The sequence below is a fragment of the Protopterus annectens genome, chromosome 8.part0 (genome assembly GCF_019279795.1).
Source record: "Protopterus annectens isolate FY-2018-M chromosome 8.part0, PAN1.0, whole genome shotgun sequence".
Classification (NCBI taxonomy): Eukaryota; Metazoa; Chordata; order Ceratodontiformes; family Protopteridae; genus Protopterus; species Protopterus annectens.
In genome coordinates, this window is record NC_056741.1 from 747,735,101 (window position 1) to 747,758,811 (window position 23,711).

Here is a 23,711-nt window from a genome sequence, read left to right on the forward strand (position 1 = left end):
TCTTATTTAGGGAAGCCAATCCCAAACCATGGAGACACCATAATGAGCTATGGGTGTTAAATAGAAGCATACAAAAAGGTGCTGTATGGAGCTACTGTGCATACAACTGATAATTACTGAAAATGGAAGCAAACTATTACAGGCATTTTCTTAATAATCATTGCACTAAATGTGCCATCAGGTTTGTTCTGTGGAACCCTTCATCATAACATAATGACTTGCATGACTCATGTGTCAGTCAGTGGGTACATCTGGAAGCCAAATACATCACTATCATCCTTCTATATTCTAATAAGGATAAAAATATGTGTTTCTATAATGAAGTGCAAAAATGTACTTATTTTGGAAATCATGTGTGTGTGTGTGTGTGTGTGTGTGTGTGTGTGTGTGTGTGTGTGTGTGTGTGTGTGTGTGTGTGTGTGTGTTCATTTTTGCACTTCATTGCAGAAGTTTCATTTGTAAGGCATGTCGTGGTCATTTCATATTTTTTTCTTCAGAATGTCATTCCGTTCTGCAACACCCTCCTTATCAACTTGAGTTTCAGGGATACCCCTGCTTTTGGCTCAGAATTTTCCTTCATGTCTCCATACTATTCATCTCATCTGTTCCTGACTCCATTTGAAAAACTTGATAATGTTCCTCCCAAAATATAAGATTTTTCAGGACATATTCGTTTACAGTCAACAAATAGTCATTAAAGTCACTTTTTCTCTCAAATTTTTAAGAGCAGTATTACTAAATAAAACATTACTCTGATTTGGGACGTGTGTGTGTGTGTGTGTGTGTGTGTGTGTGTGTGTGTGTGTGTGTGTGTGTGTGTGTGTGTGTGTGTATGTGTGGATGCATGTGTGGTTAAAAAGATAAAGCAGAGTATGGAAGTCAAACTCAGCCCAAGGGCAGAGTTTGACTTCTTTACCTCTGTTTCACTTTTCCGTTACACTCCGAGCGATGGCACTGTACCATAACAAGATCCACTTCAAAAAGGTTACACAGACAAACTATTCAGTAAAAACTACACAAAAGACCCAGCCAAGGTAAAGTCTTCACTGTATAAAAATGTAAATCTTCTGTACCCATAAATACTTAAAAAGTAAAAAGTAAAACATCATGGGGATTCAGAAGCCATATAGATGAAGCACTGGTATGTTCTTAAGGGATAGCTTGCATGTAGGGCATTGTCAACATGGCAAATAGCATCTACTTATCACAACACAGATAAAATGATGTACTAATAGCTATAGCCACAGACAAGATTTATATAAAGTGTTTGTATCAATTAAGCACTAGCCAAATAAGATAGGAATACAGCACATAAACCATAACCTATTAGCTACCGATAGGAGTAGATATGCAGAACAAGAATGAAAAATGAGACTTATCCTATTTTTAGCTTGGATGAACAGACTATGGCATACATTTATGACCCCAGCTTGAGTGAATTGACAATGATCTCTGTGTTAAAGCAGATAAACACTGCATGTCATGTAAACTGGAATTAGATCTGATTAAGCTCTTTTAAAAGCAAAAGCACTCATCTAGTTGTTTTTCAATATAGAAGTTTTGTTTCCTAAACATGTTATAATTGTTTGGTTACTCTGTAGTCTCATTTAAGCTTGTCTACAGTGCATGGTTCTTTTTTCCTGATTTTTTTTTTTTTTTTTAGGATTCTCAGTCAGCAGCTTTCTTGCTCACAAGTACCAGTTTTCCCTGTGGTCTATTGTTTTTCTTTATGTAAGGGGGATGTCTTGCCCCCCAAGCCTGGAAAATTATTGTACCTCACTACAAGGATCTGTGCTTTATATATATGTATGTATGTATGTATATATATCTATCTAGCTTTGTATATATATATATATATATATATATATATATATATATATATATATATTTTTTTTTTTTTTTTTTTTTAATTTTATTTTACATTTGATAATCGGGAAAGTCCACTGGACACATGTCCTTTTTCCGTGGAGACCCGGGGAGAAAAGCTCCACAAATATAACAATTGAGGTCAATAGTATATCACGGTGTACAATCTGATTATAATAAATACATAAATAATACATAATTTGAAAAAAATACAACTCTCAAATTGATATACATACAGAAAAATCAGCAAAAAACATTGGCAAAGAGTATAGGATAATTTGCAATGAAAAGTCATGGGTCAAAGCAGTAGATAGAGCAACATACAGGTAGTATAGGTTCAAATAAGGTGAGCAGAGATTACAGTCTAAGAAAGGTAGAACTAGCCTGGATGGTGCAGGTACATATCCAAGTAGTGTGGAGGTGAGTTCTTAATGCTTTCTTAAACTGAGTTAGTGAAGAGATGAAAGATATGTAGGTTGGTAGTGAGTTCCACATTTCAGAAATGCAGTTAGAGAAGAGTGATTCCCCCGCTGTGTTATTGACTTTAGTTACTTCAAGAAGAAATTTATTACTGGAGAGGAGAGTCCTATTAATAGATTAGGGATGAAGTAGGTTTTGCAGTGAAGGGTTTTTTCTGGTTGATAAAGGATTTTATGAGCAAAAGTAAGTTGATTGTAATATAAGAGTTGGGGAAACTCTAGCCAGTTGAATTGCTTTAAAGATGTGCAGTGGTGTGATCTGTATGGGGCATCTGAGGCGAACCTGGCGATTTTGTTATATCAGGAGTCTAGTTTAGTTACAACAGGGGAAGCATAGAGAAGTGTAGACATCAGATGAGTGCATGGTGTGGTGGATTTTGTGTGTTTGGTAAGATACTGCCTATTTCTGTAAGGGGTGCTCAGTTTTTTATGTATTTTCTTAATGGTCTGGGCAATGTGTATATCAAATCTCAGTTTGTTATCAATCTCAACTCCAAGATGTTTGGTGTGTGCTGTGGGAGAAATAACAGTTTTATTGTTAGATGTGATGTTAAAGGTGGGATATATGCATTTATATAAACATATCAGGGTTTCTAAGTAAACTGTGAATGTTCATAAGCGTGAACACAAAAGTGATAATTTTACATCTAACAGTAAAATTATCAAACCCCCAAGAAAATGTAAACCATTTTTTCTACAAAGGGGCAAGCTCCTATGTACCCCCAATGCCCCCTGCTACTTATATATAACAACTCTGAGATAGCACAACTGCAGGGTATGGGCAAATGTCCTTACACCGTTGCACCATGATCTCATAAAAAAGGCTACCAGCAAAAACTCTTCAAAAGAGAAGAATGTACACTCACATCAGTATTTGCTCTTCTTTACAGGTCTGAAAACCCTTCCCTCATGTGGGAATTCACTATTTTGACCTTACACACTATATAAGAGTGTATACGCAAAATTTACATATATAATATCAGTGTGTATTTTACAGATTCTAGAACCATCAGGAGACTGAGTGAAAATAATACAAATTATATCACTAGTAAAACTAGTTTCTCATTACCAGTGTATCATGACTAGCAGGCAGTCACCACCCAAATGCTAAACAATAAGTTGCTACAGTAAATCTTGTCTGATTAGTGAAACACTAGACAGCATCTGCTGCCTCCACACTGGCAGCTGTCAATGTTCCAGTTAGTTTTAGCTGAAATGAAGCATTTGAAGACTAAACATGCCAGGTCCTCTGGCAGAAACAAAAAGTATGAACAGCACTTAGTTCAAATTGAAATAAAACTAACCATCATGTTATTCAGCACCTTTTTAATGCATACCTTTTAACTGACTGTAATTTGACAATGAAAGAACTAAAAGTTTGTTTATAATTAACAAGTAGGTCCAATGAATATATACCTTTGCACATATATGGTCACCTGTCATAGAATCAGGGATTGCCAGTACACAAAACCACTCACAAAATCTGCAAACTCTTTAGGTTAAATCAGCAACCTATATCAACTAGCATTGCCAGTGTGCTGGAGAGTCAGTGATCTGATGTACCAATATGACTAAATAAGCTGGAAAACAAAAAAGTTAAAATCACCTTTACTCCTCTGCCAGATTAAGAGATATATTCCAAACACTAAAAGTAGAGTACTAGGGTTGACTTTGGCCTACAAACTGTTCAAGTAGGGCTACACGATATGGTTCATTTCTCTCTGAGCGAGATATAGAATGATATGATGATAGTCCCCACAGCCCTATCCTGAATGAGAGCTTGCCATCACCAAACATGGCACCATGATTTATAGAAAACATTACTGTCTTCAAAACTGTTTTAATGGTTGTGACTAGTGGAATTTAATGTGTATCCTCATGAAGGATATGTGTGGCTCACCATTATGTTTAGAAGGAGTTGGTCTTTACCTATCCCTACAGAGACTAGGCTCCTCGAATAGATAATTTGCTACTTCCACTGCTTTTTATTCAGCAGGGTAAAATTAACACACATTCAAAATTAATCTGAGAAAAATAATGACATGAATGTGTCTGTCTTTAATATCTGAAGTTTAAATAAGAAAACATATGGCCTGACAATTTCCAAATTTAGTACAATGTGTGTCTTCTGTTTACTGACACCTGTCTTAAGGACCTGTCTGGCATTTCCCAAATTCCAGGGTACAGAGTCTTTTATTTCTTCAGGTCCTGTAGGATTTGGCAGGGGTGTTCTGGCCTGCATCCAATGCTGCAAAACACAAATAATAAAGGAAACATAACAGGAGCCACTGTGACTGAAAAATAACATTGACTGCAATGTAAATGGTTGTTAACAACCCCCTTCTATGCAGCTGAAAAAAACTAAAATATTTTTTTTTGCTTAGAGAAACTGGCAGTCAAGAATAATACAATTAATATGAGTAACTTCAATTACAGAGCAAGTGATGGGAACAAATACACTTTCCATAATAAATATGCCCAGCACTTCCTTGATTTCATCAATACCAATTATTTGTGAAAATCCAGCTGAAGAAAAACATTTGGTATACTCTTTTCCATCAAATTATTATTGATCAGCTCAGACCCTTCCATCACCCCTTTCTGTGTCAAGTCACATCACACTACAATAATATTTCCCTTCAAAACAAAGATTATTCTTGCTTGCAGTACCTCAGCAATTAAGAATTTCTCCATAGTGACAACCCCAAAACTTAAAATGATCTTAGCAAAACTGAGATCAAATCCTAATGCCCGCATTATGTCAGCCACTCGCAGCTTCAATAAATTCTGTAACTTCCCAAACACTTGTATCACAATCATCATCATCACCCCCTTTTTCCATTTTCTACATGGGGATGAGGTGTCGTGTCACTTGTCACCATCTCTCTATTCAATGTTACTCTTCTACCTTCTTCAACACTCACGCCTGACTGTCACAGGTCTTCTCTCAAACAATCCAGCCACTTCTTTACTGGATGCCCTTGTTTTCTCTTGCTTTCTTTCTGTCTGCCACAAATCATCATCAGCAGATTGTTGTCTGCTTTCCTGCACGTGTCTGAACCACCATAATATGTTCTCTTTGATCTTTTCTATACTTGGAGCTACTTTGGCATCTGTTCTTATGTCCTCATTTCTTCGTCTGTCCACCCATCTCAGGCAGTTCATCTCCATCACCTTTAGCTTCCTCATCTGCAATGCCTTTACTGCCCAGGTTTCTGTAATATACAGTAATACTGGTCACACCACTGTTTTGTACATCTTACATTTCAACATCTTTTGTATTCTTCTGTCATACATTATCCCCTGACACTCTGCAGCCCTTCTGATTCTAGCTTTGCCTTCCTCATTCAGACTTCCCCACTGCTTAACCACCCCTCCCTGATAATTAAAGCTGTTAACCTGTTCCACTGTTTTCCCTTCTATCTCAGTTATCATCTTCATCTGATTTTCCCCAATTTGCTGCCATTACAATTGTCTTATCTGTACTCAATTTCATCCTGTGTGCCTTCAGTTTTGCATTCCATTATCCTACCCTTTGCTGAAGTTCTTGCTCAGAGTCTGCCTGTAATACCACCTCATCTGCATACAGCAACTTTATTGATCTGTCCCCCCTGACCTGCTTGCTAATGAAGTCCATCACCAGAATGAACAGCATAAACAAGGTCTCCATTAAATAAAAATACAGTGAGAGACGTAAAAATATCTCCTTGCGGTATAACTACAGGATAAACAAGCAATATAGCAAGAAGAAAATGCTCGGTAACTATAAATAATACTCAGTTTCAAAATTAAGAACAACGTCATCCTAACTCAAAATGTACTAACAAGGACAATCTGTACAACAAGGCATCTTATGAATTGAAAATCACAAATGAAATGGAAGAAAACAGCAGTATATTCTATAATTATACAAAGAAACTTAGAGGTAATATTCAGGATCACAATGCCCTAGAATCCAATATAGTCTACCTGACTCTATGGCATAGAGGGATGTAGAACTGAAAATATTTCTGACAGCTGGAGTCTGACTAGCAGCTTGAGCAATCAAAAAGCCAGGCAGGGGAAAAGTGGTCTGAGCATGTTACTCCAGTTTACCCACTGGGTGCTCAAATTGTTTCTGTGTAAGTTGAGGCATGCATGGCAACTACAGCTGCAGGACCAGGGAAGGTGGGCTTGGTGTTCCAGGTCAGTGACAGTAGCCACTGTAGGCATGTATGATGGAACATCCACATACCAGGGCATGGCAGGTTTTGATTCTGTTTCAGTACCCACCTTATCCAATTCACAACTATAAAGAGCCAATCCCTGTCCAGACAAGCAATGGACTTAAGACTAAAATCAGTTCTGGACAGTACTCCTGACCATCCCAAGACATGAACTATAAAGCTGGGTTCTAAGTATTTGGAATCAGCTCTGCCGCCATCTGAATCAGTATGTTACATGAAAAAAAGTTCCTCACTGCCAGCTGTTTCAGCATGCTGCTCATCAGAAAGCGGGACACATTTCCAGTTTCTTCGGCTTACTTTTCTAATGCTCTGTTTCTTTCCAACCTGCAAGCTCATGGTTCTGTCAGTCCTACAAAAGTCTACAAAATAACTAAAAAAAATGTTTCTAGTTACATTCCCCACAGGATGTCTCAGGTACTGCCATAATCTCTTTCTCAGAAATAAGACAAAAAATGCATGCAAACCTTAACACATTCATTTTACACAAGTATCTTAAAGGCTCAATTCGTGTCTGATGAAATCCATGTGATGTAGAAGGACTGGGCAGTGTGAACTGCCATGTAAAAATTGCTCTACATAAAAAGCTTCTGTAATGTTCTGCATAATGATATGATACTTTGATCATTCTTCCTAAACACAAACGCACGCGCGTGCACGCACACTGCAATTTAATTTAGCTTCAAACAAGCCAGTTTGCTATATGAAAACATGACATTTTAATATAAGTTACTGTGCTGAAATGGTTGCACTATAAAAAATACAAATACTAAGTAAACAAATCAGTCTTTGCTTGATTCTTGACAACCATATAACTCCACTCTTAGACAACAAAACAAAAAAAAAACACTGTAAAGAACTAAAATATTCCCAGCATAAGATTTAGATGGAGCAAGCTGTCTCCATAACGTGTCTACTGGAAGGCATAAAAGTAGCAGTTACAGTTTAGGGCAGCTTGATACAATGACTCTGACAAACAGCCAAATCCTATCCTCACAAGACAGCTGGAAAAAGGCCAAGAAATAAGCTTGTTGGACCAAAACAGAAAAAGGTATAAGGTTTAAGTGATCAGATTGTGCTTAAAAGGAACATTAGACTTATTGTACTGGAACGACCCCTTAAAATACTTAGAATTCAATGTGCACATTAACTTAATATGGATGTGTTTAATACGGCCTAATACATAAGAGCACTTGGCCAAAATGGTTATATTCATGTGTGCATTACTTCAAGAACCTATGCAGATGTTCTTAGACTGTAATTATTTAGTGAATGGCCACCAAGGAATTAAATTTTGTTTTTCAGAGAACTGTTAACAGCTTAGAGAAATGTTGAGCACAGAGTTCTCTTGTCCTTTCCTTACCCAAAAACCTGGCATTTAACAGGGGTGTGTACACTTTTTATATCCACTGTATATAGAATCTCAGTTTATCAATCTCATCTCCAAGTCCACTTTATTTCAAACTGATTGACTAGGAATCTAGAAAGAAAATCACAGATTCATGAATTACTCTGCATGCAGTTCAAGAACTCAGTCAGCATAACTAATCCAGTCAAAAAAAAAAGATTCTTAGTGTACGACATGTGGGGTTTTGAAAGATGCAACACTCTGAACAAACCACTCTGATTATTGCCCTTGACCCTGTTTCAGTAAAAAAAGTGTGTGTGTGTGTGTGTGTGTGTGTGTGTGTGTGTGTGTGTGTGTGTGTGTGCGCGCGTGTGCTTGTGTGTTTGTATACATGTGGAGATTATATATATATATAGATATATATATATATATATATATATATATATATATATATATATATATATATATATATATATATATACAGGTGGATTATATCTTATGTAGGAGGGCCAGTTTGAAGGAGATTGGAGACTGTAAAGTGGTGGCCGGAGAAAGTGTAATTAGGCAGCATAGGGTGGTGGTTTGTAGGATGATGTTGGTGATCAAGAAGAGGAAGAGGAGTGTGAGGGCAGCACCAAGGATCAAATGGTGGAAATTGAAAAAGCGTAATTGTGAGGTGGAGTTCAGGGATGAGTTAAGACAGGCACTGGGTGACAGTGAAGAGTTACCAAATAGCTGGGTAACTACAGCAAAGCTAGTAAGGGAGACGGCTAGAAAGGTGCGGAAGTACAGAAGAGTATACAGGCAAAGAGGTTGGCAAAGAAGAAGTGGGATTGTCAGAGAGATGAAGAAAGTAGACAGGAGTATAAGGAGATGAGGTGCATGGCAAAGAGAGAGGTGGCGAAGGCTAAGGATAAGGCATATGAAGAGTTGTATGAAAGGTTGGACACTAAGGAGGGAGAAAAGGACCTGTACCGATTGGCTAGACAGAGGGACCGAGCTAGGAAAGATGTGCAGCAGGTAAGGGTGATAAAGGATAATGAGGGAAACGTACTCACAAGCGAGGAGAGTGTGTTGAGGAGATGGAAAGAGTACTTCGAGGGGTTGATGAATGAAGAGAATGAGAGGGAGAGAACTTTGGATGATGTAGGGATAGTGAATCATGAAGTACAATGGATTAGCAAGGAGGAAGTAAGGATAGCTATGAAGAGAATGAAGAATGGAAAGGCTGTTGGCCCAGATGACATACCTGTGGAAGCATGGAGGTGTTTAGGTGAAATGGCAGTGGAGTTTTTAACCAGATTGTTTAATGAAATCTTGGAAAGTGAGAGGATGCCTGAGGAATGGAGAAAAAGTGTTTTGGTACTGATTTTTAAGAATAAGGGTGATTTGCAGAGCTGTAGTAACTACAGAGGGATTAAATTGATCAGTCACAGCATGAAGTTATGGGAAAGAGCAGTGGAAGCTAGGTTAAGAAGGGATGTGATGATTAGTGAACAGCAGTATGGTTTCATGCCGGGAAAGAGCACTACAGATGTGATGTTTGCTCTGAGAGTGTTGATGGAGAAGTACAGAGAATATCAGAAGGAGTTGCATTGTGTTTTTGTAGACTTGGAGAAAGCATATGACAGGGTGCCTAGAGAGGAGTTGTGGTATTGTATGAGGAAGTCAGGAGTGTCAGAGAAGTATGTAAGAGTGGTACAGGATATGTACGAGGGTAGTGTGACAGCAGTGAGGTCTGCGGTGGGAGTGACGGATGCATTTAAGGTGGAGGTGGGGTTACATCAAGGATCAGCACTGAGCCCTTTCTTATTTGCAATGGTGATGGACAGGTTGACAGATGAGATCAGACAGGAGTCCCCATGGACTATGATGTTTGCAGATGACATTGTGATCTGTACTGAGAGTAGGGAACAGGTGGAGGAGACCCCGGAGAGATGGAGATATGCTCTAGAGAGAAGAGGAATGAAGGTCATCAGGACCAAGACAGAATATATGTGTGTGAATGAGAGGGAGGATAGAGGAATGGTGAGGATGCAAGGAGTAGAGGTGGCGAAGGTGGATGAGTTTAAATACTTGGGGTCTATAGTTCAGAGTAACGGTGAGTGTGGAAGAGAGGTGAAGAAGAGAGTACAGGCAGGATGGAGTGGGTGGAGAAGAGTGTCAGGAGTGATTTGTGACAGACGAGTACCTGTAAGAGTGAAAGGGAAAGTCTACAAGAGGGTAGTGAGACCAGCTATGTTATATGGGTTGGAGACAGTGGCATTGACTAAAAGGCAGGAGTTTGAGCTGGATGTGGCAGAGTTAAAGATGTTAAGATTTGCACTGGGTGTGACGAGGGTGGACAGGATTAGGAATAAGTGTATTAGAGGGTCAGCCCAGGTTGGAAGGTATGGAGACAACGCCAGAGAGGCAAGATTACATTGGTTTGGACATGTGCTGAGAAGGGATGCGGAGTATATTGGGAAAAAGATGCTAAGGATGAAGCTACCAGGTAACAGGAAAAGAGGAAGGCCTAAGATAAGGTTTATGGATGTGGTGACAGAGGACATGCAGGTGGTTGGTATGACAGAGCAAGATGCAGAGGACAGGAAGAAATGAAAACAGGTGATCCACTGTGGCGACCCCTAACGGGAACAGCCGAAAGAAGAGGATGATGTATATCTACACATACATATGAATGCATACATATAAGAAACACCTGGACATGAAAGAACATGAAAAGTGTGAAAAACTGGTAAACACTTTTTTTATGATCAAACATTCACATGATTTTAATTGAACTACTAATCTTCATAAAATACAGCATCATAGGAAAAACTACTTTGAAGGCCACAGTTCAGATATGACTAAGCTCCTACTTTGTAGTTGTTTTTCTTGTTTGTTTGTTTGCTCCCCCCAGAGAAATGCTCTGTTTTTGGTAAAAGTTATCTGTATGGTCTTTGTGTGTCTAGCCCTTTAATATGTTCCATCTGTTTGCCTGTCTGTCCTCTCTCTCTCTCTCTCTCTCTCTGTCTCTCTCTGTCTCTCTCTCTTTCTCTCTCTCTCTCTCTCTCTCTCTCTCTCTCTCTCTCTCTCTCTCTCTCTCTCACTCTCTCTCTCTGTCTCTCTCTCTCTCTCTCTCTCTCTCTCTCACTCAGCCTCAAAAGATAGCTTTGTGGAATGTGAGAGCTGGAGACTGGCTGGAGAGGAGGATGATAATGTATTCAGCTGGAGTCCGTTGCCAGTTTGGAAAGTTTTAAGTGTTTCCAGTCTGTAAAAAAATGATGATCTGAAACCAAAATTTCACTCAACAAAAGTGTTTTTGCTCTGTATATTTATCTCTTGCTGTGTCAGTAAACATATATAGTCTCTCTAGATAGCCAAGTACTATATGACTACATTGTCTATCAATAGAACCTTCATATTGTCTGATATGAGAACCTTTTCAATCACTTGTGCTTTACAATGGATGAACTTACCCCACCCTGATTAGCATCAGAGTAGGTCTTTAGTGTAAACTACTTGTATTGCACAGACCGCCTTAAGGTCCTATCTCTGTACTCAGTCTCCTACAGGTTACTGAGCGGAGATCTATGCCTAGCATATAAGGCATCTTCAGATCCAGCACAGATGGATCTCTTGCACATTTTCAAAACAAACTACATCAGAAACAGTAGACTCAAGGTCCTGAACTTAAATAGAACCCACTGGAAGGACCAGTATATGTGTCAAAGGATCCCCATGCTATGGAATAAGCTCCCCATCTACATGAGCCAGAGTTCTTCTGTGACTCTGTTCAAAAGAATCATTGATTATTGGATGGGAAATCACAAATTCACTCCTGGTCTCTCCCCCATGTCTTTGATGGGCAGGGTGTGACAGTTAGGAAATTAATCCCCAACTAACATACCCCCTCACATAACCCCTCAGCTACTTCTTTACTAACATACCCCACTATATAAAGGTACAAGGAACTCTGGGACAAAACTAGGTACATTTGCACAGCTAGGCTTGTAAAGAACCTGGTGGTCATTAGCCTGCTATAAACTTATGAACCTATGAGCCTTGTCAGGCAAGTCTCCATGCAGAAGCTGCCTATTTTCTTGTATGAGATGGGTGATTGTAGATGATAAATATCAAAAACAACTGTACCTAATGCAGCAGGACAGTACTTGGCAGACTACAAGATAACTGTATTTACATTACTGGCACAACATTTACCTGAAGGTTGCATTACTGGCTGATACAACATCCCATCTTAACTCTGACTTTTAAGTGGTATTAAGTATTGTTGATCATCTGATGACTACCTAGTACTTTACAGTCTACCCCACAGACTCGGCTTGTAGCTACTAAGTTGAGACATTCGGTTGATTCCAGCTTGTCTGCTTATAGAACATTACAGAATGCTCAGTGTTCAACAATGCAGCACAGGAATCCTGCATCCAACTGATTCCTAACATAAAATTTACCCCATAATATAATACAGTATATCTGATGTAGGCTTAGGACTGTCTTTACTGTCTACCTCTGCAACAAGTAGTCTTATATTTCATATGTCTAGTAAGGTCACCATTGATAAGTTCATATTGCCAAAATGCAGCCTTAAACTCAATACCAATCTTTAGTTGTTGTGATTAAGTCGTACTCCAGAGTAAATCTATCAAAGTCCATCCTAATACAGAAACACTACCTTCCTTTCTTCTCCAAGTTGTGTAGTGCACACATCAATGATCCTGCCTAAGAAGGAATAGTTTTTATAGTTTCTTATCCTGTACTCACTCTCTCCTACTCAGTGATATCCTATTCATTTCTATTTGTAAATTATCTACTTGGTTAGTAGCAGCACCACCTTACTAATTAATAATTTTGGGGTCATATATATCCCACACATAATCAGTCCTTCTTCATAATTTCTATTTTCTCAGGCCCATAAGTAGCCTAAGGGTTTTGTAAATAACTCACATGTCATAAGTGAACATTTTATGCTCGTAAAGTAGTAAGCAAGAGTAACATAGGTATAGCCTGGTGCTAGCCAATATTTGTTTTGCAGGCCCGGCACACTCAAGCAGCTAATTTTATGTTTTAGTGGTGGGACCACACTGTAACGCTACAATTAAGATAACATTCTTTTATTACTTCATGCATTCTGCTTAACTTGGTGCTATTCCATATACGGTATATAAACAGACACTGACTCCTTGGCATGGATAGTCCAAATTACTGTTTCACACAGATCAGTGATAAAGAAGATAACATTACACTACTCACCAGAAATCCAGCCCAAGATGGACAGGACTGACGGATTTTCACTGATGCTGTGATAGTGACAGCCACAAAGCTGAAGGCTATGATCATGAACCCCAAAGTCATCTGAATAAACCCCAGTGCTAGCAGGAGCTGAGAACGAGCTCTCTGCACACCAAGCCGAGAGAGGCTACGAGATGTCCCAGGACTCAGGGATCGACTAGAATCAGATGGAGAAGGCATTGCTTCTAGCACAGCAGAAAAGAACTTCCAATTAATGGTGCGAATCCAGATTTCATCTATCAACAGCTGATTCAGTGCAGCAACAGAACTTGCACTCTGGAGATGGAAGGCATGACAAGGTTAACTACAGAGTTTTCACTGCTTGATTTGATACCTCCAGAAGTTTCTGTTCATTTATGTTGATATTCTTGAATTTGCTACATTGTCCATATAATTGTGCATAAAACTGAATTTCTGTATTCCAAGTAAAATGCTTCTAATTCTTGAAATATAAAGTGAAACTGAAGATAGGTGTTGAAAATATAGCCAGCCAAACATTGTCCATCATTGTTGCATATAAACAGTAGACTGTAACATACAATTATTAAAAAAAGAAGAATGGAGCCTTTCAACTTTCTGGGTAAACCTGTTGTGGATGTTACTGCATTATCAGTAATATCAGTAATAATATCAATACCAAACTAGTTCAGCCTCACAATTAATAAAGCACCTATAGATGCAGAATCAGCTGAATCCAAAATATATACCCCAGCCATTTCCGACATTTCTGTGCTGCAGTCCTGAAAGGAAAGCAATATTGTTACTAAAAGAAATTCAAAATGTAAACATCATGAAACATTTTCACAGCAAGTCCTTTCTATGCCACTTATTTCCAAGCTGAGCAGTTGTGAATATTATTGATCCTTGTCCAACCTATCAACATTTGCATACCAAAATAGTCTATCAAATTAAAGCCTTTAAATTATTTTGAGGTAGGAACTGAGCACTGACTACACATTTTCTTGTTACAGCAGTAACTAATGATTTCTTAGCCAGAGAACCTAGGAAAAATTAAACAACGTAGGAATAAACTAAAGCTTATTAGACTGGGAAATCTTGAAATAAGTTCAGAAAAAATATAATTTTAAAATATAAATGATAAGAAAGCATCATTCAAGGAAACAGAATGTGTTTAAACCCTTTTAAACATGAAGTTCTATATAAGAAAGAACATACCTAAGGCATCCATGCACAAAATGTCACTTTTGCACTTGCCACAACCTCTTCTAACTACTTAAAACTTTTCTCCCTGCTGTTGGCCATTGTGTGCTAATACCATGTTTTTAAATTTGAACACTTCAATAATTAATTCTCTTTTACAAACAGTTGTAAAGAAGTGGGGGGCTTGTAGTCATTTGTTCTACCCAGCCATGACTTGACTACCTGATACAGTTTTGTGTGCAGCATAACTCTTACTTGCCCCTGATTTTCCCTCAGAATGTTGTAGTGTCCCTTCTTAAATTTTTAATTTGCAGCAGAAAAGACATATTTTACAGTTATAGACTTCTTATGCTTCAAGAAATGTGTGCTAATGCAAAGCACCTTATTCTGCTCCCTATCTAAATATACACTACCCTTTGTTAAATATCCTTGATATAAGGCTTTTTCCTTGATTTTAACATAAAGAGCTAACAGCTATAGTCTAAGGTGAAGCTATTATCATAAATAGTATAGCAAAGAGATCCCAATGTAGTGTATAGGGTGACTACCAACAAAAGCACAGTTTATCAATTGTCAGTTACTCTGTTGCACATTAAAAAGATTAGAACTCTAAACCAGTATCTTGTCCTTCAGCATTTTTCTAACACAAAACATATTTGTTAAACAAGCCATAAAATTAAGCACACATATAGTCCCACTGTGTTTTAAGCAGCTGGACAAGCCAGAACCTTCTCAGCCTTGATAAAGCTTTAGGTTGAGTCTAAGATATGTTCTTCTGCTTTATGCACCTGAGAGCTAAGGTTAAGCTAAGCTGGTTGTGGTCAAAGTTAGCATTTTGCTGAGCCAACCAAGTTACTGCTTAAAATGTGCGCTTATTGTACAATTACCTAAGAAGTAACATAATAATGTGCCATAGCCTGGGCTCAGTTCATATTAATTAGGGCTAATGAATTCAAGACTGACTTGCTGGCTTGGCTATAAATGAAAAAAAAATATTTTGATAAACATATGTAATTGGGATGGAAGATTCATCCGAAATAAATACTACATATTTATTTCAGCTAAAGCTATTTCATTCGCTTAAAATATATCTATTGTCCCTAGTGGCCATGCCCCATTACCAGACAGCCTGTACATGAATTTTATTACCATCACTGTGATTTGCTATCACACATTTTCACACTAGAGTACCTACCAAGGAAAGCGTGCCCATTCCCACTGCAGCAGTATGGAGTGTTCCTTAAAGATGGGGCAATAAAATCAGGACTGCACTGATGCACAGGCTTGTAAGCTTTCTGATGATTTCACCTGATGCAGATAGATAGCTATTATTGTATCAAAATGATTTTGAAATGCAAATCCACTTCCAGTTTAATATCAGCAAAACTGCCTTTACCGGGTGAATTACTACTCCCAAAGGAAAGCTAAAGTGCCATGCAATCAGTGAAGATGCACATTTCATTTCCATTATAGTTGTGTAGCAATAGTACAGTTTTTATCTTTTCCTTTGTAAGTAAACCAGCACCCGCTTCCTGATAAGAAAAAGAAGGTCTGGGAAAAGAATGATGACATTGTCAAACAGTTTTGCTCGCATTACACGCCATATGCGTGTCCTTAGGCACGAATATTTAAGTGGAATGTTTAACCTGAGCGTAGTACAAGTCCTGTCACAGTCACCACCCCTCCTTACTCCAGGCAGGAATACATATCAAATGCGGCTCGGGCCAAGATATCTTGTTACATCAGCACTGGATGCCAGCAGTACCGGTACCCTAGGTGTTTGCGATTACCAGTCTCCTGCAAAATCTTGACAACTCTCCTTAATGTCCTTCGCCCTGTAAATTCTGAGCTTCACGCCTCCGTTCCCAAACTGCTCACCAGCACAGCCGGAGTGGTCCGTCTCTGCATAAAGTCTTCGCCACTCATTTCCAACACAAGAAGAGCAAACTGCTGGTAGGTCCCGGCAGGACATCCCATTCCTTGCACTCCTTCTCCGTCAGCGGTAGCAGGGCCCAAAGTGCACGTCTCGGTACACGGTTAATGCCGCTGATAGGATGCGGTACCCCACTTGCTGATCCATGCTTCTACACTGCAGAGGGAGGGATGCTGATGCTGATGCAGCAGCCAGGGACCAGGAGGCTGATACCAAGTGACGTCAGCACACTTAGTGCATTCCGTGGGCGGGGAATAAGTAGTATAAGTGCAGGTAGATAGGTGAGCAGGCGGAAAGAGTCGCATAAAAATGGACATAGACTATATCGGTGAATCCGGGGTGGTTGGATAGCCTTCGGACTCGGATGGGCATATTTTTTTAAACTCCCCCCAAGACGACCAGTGCACAGAGAGCACTTTTTAAGCAGAACTGCTTAGTGTAAAATAAACACTGGGAACACAAGGGTTTACTTTCTACCTCACCTCTGTCGGGTGTGCAGAACTCTATAGATCTTGTATATTGGTGGTAGCAGTCTTACTTGTGCGGCACTTTTCTTCTTCCTCCTCAAAGCATTTATTATACTTCCTTGTGCTGCACTTTTCGTTTGCCTCTTTAAGGCAACATTATGCTTTCTAACCCCCTATGATAATCCAACCATTCGGGACAGCAGCTATCAGGAAGTTAGGATTTTTTCCTGTACTCCTAACCTCCATTCACTTTCCTTTCAGCTTCAGGCCTGAGTTAGTGTCTAGCTATGGTTAGGTGTCAGCACTACTTTAGTGGTACTTTTTGATGGATTTCTCATCCCAGGACGGATGAGATGAAGGCTACATCACCTGGAACACAGTCATAGTTTCGTTCATATTCTTCACCCCTGAGCCATTATTGTTCTCTCCATTATGGATCTCAGCCACTACACTAGCCCAACCTCTTCATCCAGAATTTATCTGACATCCACAATTTCTTCTGTAAATACATGCTTTCACGTATTTGTCCATATGATGCCATGTTAAGTCTCATGCCCTGATCCTTTCTTCAGGGATTCTGTCCTCTTTCCTAGCTATACTTCCAAGTATTTCAGGTTCTCTTTCTCTAAGTTATTGTGTTATAAAATGAATTAAAACATTTTAGAAAAAAAAAAGAAAAAAAAGTTATTTTTCTTTCTGTTTCTCCTTTAAGGTAAACATTCTGTAGTTTCTTACTACTGCTTGTATTAGTTTTGTCCAAGCCCAGTTTGATCACTGGTGACCAAAAAATGAACTGTTTTCAGAATGCATTTGCTTGTAAAGATATATGACTACCCTAACTAAATGTACAGGCCTGGTGTGATCAATGGTACCTCTCAATGACATGGTTTCATGATGTCTTTGTCTGTAAAGATATGTCACTGCTATGACTAAAATAACAATCCCATGTTAGGCTTCGTCACTGACCTGAGTTGAAACAATAGCATCTCTTCCTTTTGCTGGTGATACTTCTTCTAGTGTACCTTAACACCCTAATTCCTCTATGTACCACCATAGAATAAAGTTTACATAGCTTTTTTGCATTTATTCCAAACTCTGTATATTCTAGACATTTGCCTGTCCCTATTTTGCCATATGTGATTATGGATATCATTTGTAAAGGTGAATATTTCCTTCACAAACTCAATTTACTGTGTGTAACAGCAATTGTGGGACTAATGTCTATGCGGCCTCATCAGTCACCAGTCTTTCTTTCACATGATCTCAGTTTACTACTACTATTTTTACACAACAGAGGAGCCAAATTATAATGTAACAGTTTATTCAGTACGAGCTTTCATCTGCATGTAAGACTTAAATTAAGACTTCAGCAGACTAATTACTCACTCAAAACACACAGTCTAAATAGCATTTTAAAACTCATGATTAACATGCTAAGCTAATGAACTTTATCAGAAACATTTTAAACATAAATATTTTACATGCATACAACACGTTACACATAAAAAATTATATCATAATTGCAATTTGTTTACGTGCGTTCTTTTCCCGGGTAGGGGTCGCCACAGCGGAACTCCGGTCCGCTAATGATTGGCAGTAGATTTTTTTATGATGCCGAGTTGCCAGCCTGATGCCCAACCTTCAGCGAAGGCACGCCCATTCACACATGACTTTCGGAGGCCACTCGACCACAGGGAGGACATGCACACTCCACACAGAAGACACTCCAGCTGAGAATCGAACAGGAGAACCTCTTGCTGTGAAGCAACAATGCTACCGCTGTACCACCGCGAAACCTGGGACAATACAGGCATCCAATTTAACCTACCTCTATACTTCCCTGTACTCTAAAGCAAGGGCTCATCTTTGCTGCCATTATTCTCCCTAGTAAAATCCACTAAAGAAAAATTCATTTTTTAAAAATGATTGCATTTCATGCCGTGTTTTGTTAAAGTAATGGCCACACAATGTAAATATGTTCATATATCCTGTTTCTTAACTTTCTACCAGTCTTGCCTATGTAAAATGAATTCCCACACAACCAGCTGCAGAAACTACATAATCTGAATTGTATGTAAATGTTCAAGGGGATCTATAACTGAGACCAGGATTAATACAATAAAATGTTGGTGCTTCTAGTATAAAGATACACACATTGCAAGAATAACATTTAAAAGCACCTTTCTCACCCTCTTATCTGTGACTTCATCCTTACTTTTAATTTAAAACATTTCCTTCAGATTTCTATCCCTTTGCTTACCCACCCTTTCAAAAGGTTCAGGACGAGTTGCAAGCATCTTCCACATATTGGTAACATTACCTTTTATAGCTTGACCTTTAAGGTATAAATTTAAGGCATATAGGGTAGGAGCCTTGCCTATTATCTCCAAGATCTGTCCTCCTAGAAATAAAATCCATCAACAGAAGCTCCCTTCACTCTGGAATAAAATCCCAGTCCAGGTTAGGCAGAGTCCCTCATTGACTCTCTTCAAGAGGAATCTTGATGAGTGAATGGGAGATCGTAGGTTTACCCCGGGTATCACTTCTGTGTCACTGTTAGACATAGGCACAGTATACTAACCTTGAAAAAGGGCATAGCAAAATTAATTTAAAATGGGTGGCGAAAGCCAAACACACTCTGGCTAGGCTTATAAATGCCCTAGGGCAGATAACCTAGTATGAACCTATGAACCTATGAACAGAAGTTTTCTTCCTTTGTGGAATCTCATGCCACCTTCTCATGGGTCTCTACTTTTAGTCTCCAGTTTTGTGTGCCCAAAGAAAAATGTCTGGGATACAGATATACCAGTTTGCAGCAAAAGCATTATACATAGGTATCATAAGACTGATATGCTTCCATTCCATTCACTATCACATTCTCCAGAACCAAGTGGTGCCCAACTCTGCCTCTTTATAGACAATCTGAGTTAGTAGTAGTGGACATTATGGCCACTCAGTAGGAAATAGCATAGTTCAAATCTTTGTTGGTTCCACTGACAAATAAGTGATTTCCTGTATCAGCTCAAAAAGATAAGGACAGTTCTCAGTTCTACAGGACATCTACAAGAAACTAGCCGTTTAACATATACACTTCAGGTCTCCCTTTATCTCTAAAGCTGCCTCTTAACTCCTTTTAGATTTTTTTTACTCTGCTTTAGATTTTTTTTCTGCTTTTCTAGAGGAATTCTAAAATGCAGCTCCTGTTGTATCTATGTAAATCCATAGTTTCCATTAGTTTGTTTCTTGCTTGTTGTTAGCTAGGTCTCCAGTCACAAAAGTCAAAATGCTTTTTTATGAACTAGTCCATACACTGGTTGCAGCAGCATACAGGCTTCTAGGTGACCTCTCTTGAAGTTTTTGAGTCTATTATCAACTGACATTAGCATTGTAACCTTATGATACTGTGCTGTTGCTGATCATTAAGGAATTTCTGTTTTTTTATCAGTCCTGTACATTGTAGCAGAATGTTAGTCAGTGGCTGGCTGGATGGAATAGTTGGAGAGATGTTATTTTAGTGATTCTGTTTATTAATAATAAATCATATATACTCCAGCAGCAGGAAACCCTGAATCCTGTGAAATAAATCTAAACTCCTGAAATGTTCTTCCTATAAACCATCAGCCATCAAATTATACAGTATACTTCTGCCCCATTCCAAATTTATAGGTAAAGTTCCAGACCAGCAGTTAACATTTTTCCTACAGTACTATAAACAGAAAAAAATGAGGTTTGCTGTCTGTCATGTTCTAGTTAAGTTTGTAACTTAAATAAAATAAAAGCTAAGTGGAAAGATAAATGTTCTTACAACTGTGATTATCTGAACTTCTGTAAATGCAGCAAAAACTAGCTACACTGTAACTTGATGTTCTAAGCAAGAGATTGCAGTAGAACCCATCAAGTGTAAACTCGATGAGTTAATTAATTAAAAAAACATATCTGATAAACCAGTAGGCAAAATACAAAAAAAAGCATTTTTAATCTCCTACCTAATTCTAATTTAAAACATTGACTTCATGGTTACATAGCCAGAGTGAAAGTAGAAACACCCTGCAAGGGTTAAAAAGTATCATATACTATAATCTTGCAGTACAGCAAACAGATCTGAAAGCTCTTAGGGACTCTTTTACTCTGGGATACGGGCTCAGGGAGATTATATTCATCATGAATGTTTTCTTTGAATCATACCTCTCAACTGTCCAGATTTTTGTCTCATATTTTCGGTCTAGTCCTCATAAAATGCGTGGATTTCTGGCAAATTACTGGGATGATCTCAGGACTGAAGTCAGTAAATATTGACATACATTTGAGTTTCAGACTTCAAATCCTTCAGGAAATGTATGTTAACACAAACCTTGTTATTCTAGCAACTTTCTAAGATTATAAGAACAATATTTAAAATGTGTCCCTATTTTTGGGCCATTACCCTCCCCCCCCATTTTGTCAGGCTTTGTCCAGATTTCTTGCAATAAGAAGTTGAGAGACATGCTTTGAATGATAGTGCTCTATTTATGATTATATATATGCTGCCCTCTAGTCCCCCTCCCAAAAAAAAAACATTGCTGTTTCATTACTCTGGTGCATGAGCATGAATATGCAATGAATATTTGTAAAGCCAAAATATCCCATCACAGAATATTTTACATTTTTACTCACTTTAAGTCTGACATTTTCATAATTGTAATGTTAGATAAACGGGTGTTAATGTACATGTGGATAGAAGAAAAAACTGTTATTATATAAGAAATTATTGTAGATTTTCCAATTTAACACACTAATACATAGTTGCCAAAAAGAGGTTGTTCAGAGGAAGTTGATCAGATTTCTAAGATTTTATAAGGAAGCTAATTGAGCATTAATATAGCATATTTGTTAATCTAGTGCTAACTCTTGAGGATTAATATTGCATATTTGTTAATCTGGTGCTAAATCATACACATTTTGTGTGTGTGTGTGTGTGTGTGTGTGTGTGTGTGTGTGTGTGTGTGTGTGTGTGTGTGTGTGTGTGTGTGTGTATGTATGTATTTCTCTATAGGAATGAGGTATGGTGGTGCACAAAAAGTGCTGCTTTAGTGTAACTGAGAGGAAACCTGGAAATGTGGCATGCATTGATAAAGGGCTGAGTATCAGTACGGCAATCATGCTTTTGTGGATAGGGCTACCCTTCCAGTCATGCCTAGTATGCATCTTTATATATTACTCTGGCTTAACTGAATACATTGAATTACTAAATACAAGAATAACATAATCTTTCAGTGCATTCAAAATGGTATGTTACACAAGGGCTACAAGTGGCAGACAATCTCTGGGATTCATTAGCAATTCTGTAGGCTTCACATCAGTTTAAGTGATGTGCAGCAGCATTCATGGAATATGCAGGTCCTTCATCTCCCTTAAACATTTATAAGTACGTCTTGTGTATCCAACAGAAGTAACGGCAGCCATGAAAAGGTGCAGGGAAGCTCGGGCATGCAATGTAAATAAAACAGCTTGCCTATAGGCAAACCTATTAGGCAAGCAAGCAAGTACATCTTATACAAAGTAAGGGCAATTGCTTGAAAGAATTAAGATGTAGGGGAAGTTAAATTGGGAGAATGTACACATGAATGAATGGGCATACCTTCGTTGAAGGTTGTGCATCAGGGCCGGCAACTCGGTACGTAAAAATCCACGGCCAATCATTAGCAGACCGGAGTTCCGCTGAGGCAACCCCTAACCGGGAAAAGCCGAAAGACTCAACAACAACAACAACAACAACACAGAATGCAATGGGATTAGTGCAGAAATAAGCAGGAGGGGAGGGTACATGCAAAATGTACTCAGAGAATGCAGTCAAATGTGCTTAACTCACAAAGAACATTTTTAACATAAATACTTCTATATTGCTGTAATAATAATTACTCCAGTTCACCATTTTGACCCATGCACATAAATAAAAACGGGCATGCCAAGAAAGGATGTGAGAGGGACAAACAACAGTGTAACAAAGGGGAATAAATATGATATAAATTTTAATGAAATGCTGAGTTGTGTCATGCACATCAGAAAAGGACACGTCTTTGCCATTTGTTGTCATTTGCGAACACAGAAAGAGGGTATAATACCTTTAAACACATATTAGACAAGCATGTTGTATATTCATGTATACCCTAAACAGTAATACAATAACACTCAAAATACACCAGTTACAAATAACAACACAGATATGATGATATGTCATTAGTTCAACGTCTCTGGCCGTAAATGAGGGGCAACTACTACATGATTATATTGGGCATGCTCACAAGAAATTGCAGTGAACAATGACATTACATTAGGTATCAACACAAACACACAAGAAAGAATCCAAACACACTTTATGATGAACTTGCATCATGCCATATGGTAAAAAATGTTATGTAAGCCTTAGTGTCCTATAAAGCTCTACAATAAGAAGAAATGAAGACATGCTATACATATTTGAAAAATAAGTAATGCCTGTGAGCAATAAATAACATACTCAACATTTGTATCTTGACAGATGTGTACACATGCCTGAACAGATATCAGAAAGCTGTGAATCAGCCATTGACACCACAAAAATAGGTATACCATCTATGTCATGAAGAACAACCTTGAAGGGCTTCCAGCACTTTCCTATTGTAATGGGTATGCATCTCTTGCCTTGGAGCATGAGGCCTTAAAATATGGCCCTCTGACTATGTCATAACTACTTCCTTTGCCTAAGCCACTCCTGTCTGACACAGTTATCTGACAAACAGATATTAACAGATTCAAACCCCTGCCTATCATACTACACACTCTACAGACCTCTCTACTAACTGCTTCTGCTACAAGAGATAGCTCATCACAAATAACTGAAATTAATTTGTGAAACAAGAAAGGACTTTTAATTATAATTTCTACAATATTAATTTGTCAGAATGATGACAACAGCGTACCTCC

The 23,711-nt window shown here is 38.4% G+C and overlaps 1 protein-coding gene across 1 annotated transcript in view; it reads right to left on the reverse strand.

The window, feature by feature from the left end:
• The window catches only part of FAM189B (family with sequence similarity 189 member B), a 991,404-nt gene extending 974,948 nt beyond the window's left edge, over positions 1 to 16,456 (reverse strand). Inside the window, exons 1-2 of the mRNA XM_044080204.1 lie at positions 15,565 to 16,456; positions 13,170 to 13,948 (exon numbers count right to left, since the gene is read on the reverse strand). Coding sequence (XP_043936139.1) covers positions 13,170 to 13,388 — 219 coding nt within the window. The 5' untranslated portion in view covers positions 13,389 to 13,948; positions 15,565 to 16,456. The remainder of the gene's footprint in view (positions 1 to 13,169; positions 13,949 to 15,564) is intronic.
• Positions 16,457 to 23,711: the final 7,255 nt, after the last annotated feature.